The sequence below is a fragment of the Lampris incognitus genome, chromosome 13, assembly GCF_029633865.1.
Source record: "Lampris incognitus isolate fLamInc1 chromosome 13, fLamInc1.hap2, whole genome shotgun sequence".
Lineage (NCBI taxonomy): Eukaryota > Metazoa > Chordata > Actinopteri > Lampriformes > Lampridae > Lampris > Lampris incognitus.
This window is the reverse complement of record NC_079223.1, coordinates 4,141,744-4,146,664: the sequence shown is the minus strand read 5'-3', so window position 1 is coordinate 4,146,664 and position 4,921 is coordinate 4,141,744. Positions and strand designations below refer to the sequence as shown.

Here is a 4,921-nt window from a genome sequence, read left to right as displayed (position 1 = left end):
AGGCAGCGTGGACCCTCCGGACCAACACGGATAGTGACTAGGAGAGCGAGGTTACGGGAGGAAGAGATTGGTGGATAGATTTTGTTAATACATGTATGTTAGAACAAATGGGTTGGTGTAAATACACACTGGAGGAGAACTCATCAGAACCAGGTACACTGAAATTCATCTGAAGGAGACGCAGAACATTTGTAAAAACAGAACATCGTTATTCGATACTTTTATTTAAAATGAGCTCACAGGTCCGAACTGTCTTTAAATAGTTGTTCTTTATAATAAAAGTCCAAAAATGATGATTATCAACTTGTTTTATTACGCCGGTGGTTTCTCTTCCCTCTTCCCCTGAGACTGTCGAACCCTCAGTCATGAAACCGCCGTGTCTGTTGACACACGGAGGTATTGATGACGTGCTCGGTGATCGATCGGAGCGGATAAGTAATAAATGTGCCGTGGCGGCGATTCGGGATCATTACCCGGAGTCTGTTTGGTTTTCCGTTACGGCAGCTTTGAGTAATGGAAAACCAACGGGAGGTTTTTAATGCGGGATAAACAACCCAACGCCCCTTCGGGTTGGTTTTATTTGTGTTTTCATCCAGTTGCTCTCACATTGTGTGTAGTAGTGGACCCCCGTTTTATTCGCCCCCGGGGCGTTGTGGTGTTTACTGACATTATCCAGTACAGCTCACAGACACTTCTTGTGTTTCCAAACGCGTCTGTTGCCGTGCACGGCTTTCTTGCTGTGCACTGCTTATGAGGAACGGACCTGTTTTTCCTGTCTAATGTGTTCAAAAGCCCCACTTAACAGGGAAACAAACGAGGTGCACCGTTATCTCGAAGGAAAAACCGGTTGCCGTGGTAGCAGAACAGTTCTGAGCGTGATTGAGATGGTTTGACATTTGCACGGAGCGGCCCGATAGAGAAGGCTAAGCAGCATCCCTCGGTGAACCCCTCCTGTTATTTTTAGACTTTGTTGTGGAGATGAAAGTAAACAAGGACGGCGTTTTCCGCAGCTCAGACCTGGTGGAGGGGCAGGGTTTTTGTGAAGGAACTCGCATGGAGGTCCTGTGTGTGGCTGGTCACAGTTTGTTTCCTGGCCCACATTTTGTTTCCTGCGAGACGCCCACCTACGGCACGTAGTCAGTCACCCTGCCGGTGAACCCCCCTCTGCGACGGCAGCATCATACGAGAGGGGCCGCTCCGCCGGCCTGTGTCAGAGGATGCTGAAGCCAGATCCTTCCATGGAAAGTATTAGTGTTGTATAATTCTCCTGCACAGTTCCTCCATGGGCTCGGTCACTTGCATCATGCTAGGATCTGCAGGAAAAAAAACCAAAAACAAACCCAAAACATTGGAGTGATCATTTCAAAAAGACCGCATTGGTGAGCGGAAACCCGGGGCAGCCGGTTCCCAGCTCCAGCATAGAAGCACTACGTTTTTTCAAGTTTGAAATTTCATGTTGTGCTGAACATCTCAGTGCAAGGTTCAGGAAAATGGTTGTGATTTAGAAATAAGTTGAATGCGCCTGTATTATGTATTATGAGTTATTGTATTATGGGTTATTGTATTATGGGTTATTGTATTATAGGTTATTGTATTATGGGCTATTGTATTATGGGCTATTGTATTATGGGCTATTGTATTATGGGTTGTTGTATTATGGGCTGTTGTATTATGGGTTGTTGCAAAATGGTTAATTGCTTTGTTGGGACGTCAGCATTATTCATGGTTTTAATTCTGTCCTCTGTGAGCAGAAACTGCTGTTAAATCACATTAAGCCCTGATTCCCAATCACCTCGAACACTGATATTGTGCCCAACTCTGCGTTGTACTCCGGTGCCAGAGACACACTGTGTTGTGCACAGTGCTCATTAGCCATGAGTTTTCCGTGGATTTTTGTGGAAAAAGTATCCATCACATCTGTGATCAACGCTTGCACAATTCAGTTCCCTGTTTTGACCACCAGGATGCGCTAAACCTCAGGGTTTGGCATGGGGCAAGGTTATATCTGATCGACTGTGGAAAGAAATGTGAAACAAATGCCTCTTGTGTAAGATGTCACATGGCGTTTGCTTGATGGCTGCAGGACCGTTGGATGCGTTCGGCATGGCCGGTGGGCGTCCTGGAGGTCCGGGACGACGTGGACACGGCGGAGACGTCCCGACATGGACAACTGATACCAATTTTCTACCCATGTCCTCTGAAACACATGTTGCCTGTGAGGGGTGCCACAAATAGGAGGTGTCACTTTTATGGTCAGTTTATTTTTAGAGCGCCTTGACAAAAAGGGATTGTTCTGAGCCTCGTGTTTGATTTAAATTTATAAAAAAAAAAGTTGAGCTCAGATGTTGAGACAGGATGTTCTCTTTGGTCAGCTTTTTGGACTGGCCACTGCCCATATATGATTATTCTACATCATATTTACAACCCTGAGATTACCAAGAAGGGATAGCGCACAGGTTTAGTAGCCGACGACAACACAGCGCAGCTGTGTGAGGAAAGGTACGACCTGTCTCCAGCACGACCTGTCTCCCTGCTGGGTTTTATGAGGGCCAGTATAAACTGGACAGAGAGCTGCTGCATGGTGCAGGGTGCAGTATGGTGCCTGAACATTATGGCTCTTAAACGAGTATTCCAGAGAGAGCAGGCAGAACATGCAGGCTCTCGGCTGCTGACGCACAGCAGATTGCAGCAAGAGTGCGAGTATGACACAACTCTGCATTCTCAACAGATAGTAGATTGTGCTCTGGATGTCTAATGACTTTCAGATGTACGAGCAGTGCAGGACTGCAGTAGCTTCTGACACCTTGTTCGTTTGCTGACTCGCTGAGCGTGATTCACCGAGGACTGAAACGAGTGAGAAGAGTTACGTAAGCGCGGCATGAAAAATGAAACACATTCAGAATCGGAGTAACATGCAGCGCAACACTTCTGTGCTGGTCACATTTATTTTACTGAGCATGTGCAACCAAGTTCTTGGAAAGACGTTGCCTGAGCCGGTGTCTGTCCTGCGTTCAGAAATTCCCCATGTTCTCCGGTTGTCGCCACAACAACCACGCTGTACCCGGCACTTGGAAGGATGCTGCCTCATTACTCTGATTTTCCCTTCGCAGTGACAGACATGGTCTGTCTGTTTCTGTGTTTCAGGCTCTCCTTATCTGCTTCTCTTTCCACCCGTGGTAATTGAGAGTGGCTGCAGGCCAGTAAAACTCAGGAGAGGAGGGGGGGGGGCGGAGAGGAGGAAGAAGAGGGGCAGAGAGGCAGAAAGAACTTCTGAGAAGGATAGGCTTTCATTTACCAGAGAAACATATGAATTGCTACCCAAACCCAGCTTCCTTAATGCCGTGGCTTTGAACAGCACAGACGCTGGCGATCAATGAAAGGATTAAAGGGAATTGATGCAAGGGCCTGGATGCGAACCTCTGGTAACATTTACTTTTATTCCCTCCATCTCTGTAAGGCGCAATATTGACTGAATTGTCTGAATGCTGTGTTGCTGGAGCTGCATATTTTGGCTAAGAATTATGTATGAAATAAATCTGTTGGAGTCATTTTCCTGGGAATAATTTCTGCAAACTGTTAGAACATGTTAGCACTCTTGAGATATGACTGAATACGACTGATATGCCATCATATAATGTTAGTTTAGTGTTGTCCTGTGCTGCAGCAGTTGCACATTGAAGACATTAGGGACAGCTGTCAGTCCCTTGTTTTGTGCCACTGTCACGCAAAGAATGAATGGAATGACCCGTAGAGCTGGCTGGCCACTGCAAAACATGTAAATATGTCTTTCTGTCATTACGTGAAACTGAAAAGATATTGTGCAGTATGAAGACCAGATTGCTTCATGTGTTGTGCTCACTTTATGGACGTAAGAGGTGACTGTGTGTGAAGGACGGTGAAACTGAGCGGCTACGACGGATGTAGAACATTAAAGATCTGGAAAGCTGAAGGTGGAGGATGCTTGACAAACTGGAAGCACCTCGCGACTCCGAGCAATGTCAGACATTCTTTTATGGTCTGGGTATTCTAGCTGATTTCAGCGGAGAGCTGATATAATGTTGTGACTTTTCCCATGTTGCGTGAAGAACTTGGCAGCAATTAATTCCCCCACATCTTGGCGAGGTTGTAGAGCACGCCGGACAGAATCTGTTGTTGTAGGGATGGAAAAAAACACTCTATTATTACATTTATCACGGAGAACGATAACACACGCTGGATGTGACATTTCTAATGGATTCATTTGTAGATTGGAGTTGCTAATCTGAGCATCAAACAGTCACTAAACAAACAGGTTTCAAAGATATTAATCTGGCTTCCGTCTATTGCTGCCACCGTGAGAAAAATCCATAATTTAAAGGAAAATCTATGGCATGTTATTAGAGTAAATATCTACAACACAATGTGACTCAAATCCTCCTACCCCACAAAAAAGGGCTCTAGTGAAGTGGGAGGCATCAGCTGTTCAGCAGCTTTCTGACTCTTATGTCCAGCTGGACCCAAAAAACCAGACTAGGCATAAATCCTTTGCAAACTACTGCAACAAACGAGAGGATTAAAGCAACGTTCCCAATGCGTTTTGATGTCGCGTGTCGGTAAAGCTGAAACTTAAGGTGTCTGTGTGAGTGTTTACGTTGGTTTTTGAAGGAGGTTTCTTAAAGCCAAGCATGCTAGCCCTGCAGTCCTACCAGCCAGCCACCATCACGAGCAGGCCACAGGTTCTGGAGTGTCTGGGCTGACCCTGTCAAGTCAGAGGCCGGTGAGGAAGTTGTGGTGAACACGAGACATGTGGAGAATGGTAGTCACCCGGCAAACAAGTGCACCGGTAACTTAGAAGGGATGGAGTGTGCCGACATCCTGCATGTGTTCTTCACTTACGCCTAGACAGCAAGATTTAACATGGTCTTCATAGGTAAGTGTCCAT

At 46.1% G+C, this 4,921-nt stretch overlaps 1 protein-coding gene across 1 annotated transcript in view; it reads left to right on the top strand.

Annotated features, from left to right (window-relative positions):
• Positions 1-3,305: 3,305 nt before the first annotated feature.
• col21a1 (collagen, type XXI, alpha 1) overlaps positions 3,306-4,921 on the top strand; it is a 71,937-nt gene continuing 70,321 nt past the window's right edge. The window contains exon 1 of the mRNA XM_056292373.1: positions 3,306-3,422. Within this exon, the coding sequence (XP_056148348.1) occupies positions 3,374-3,422 (49 nt within the window). The 5' untranslated portion in view covers positions 3,306-3,373. The remainder of the gene's footprint in view (positions 3,423-4,921) is intronic.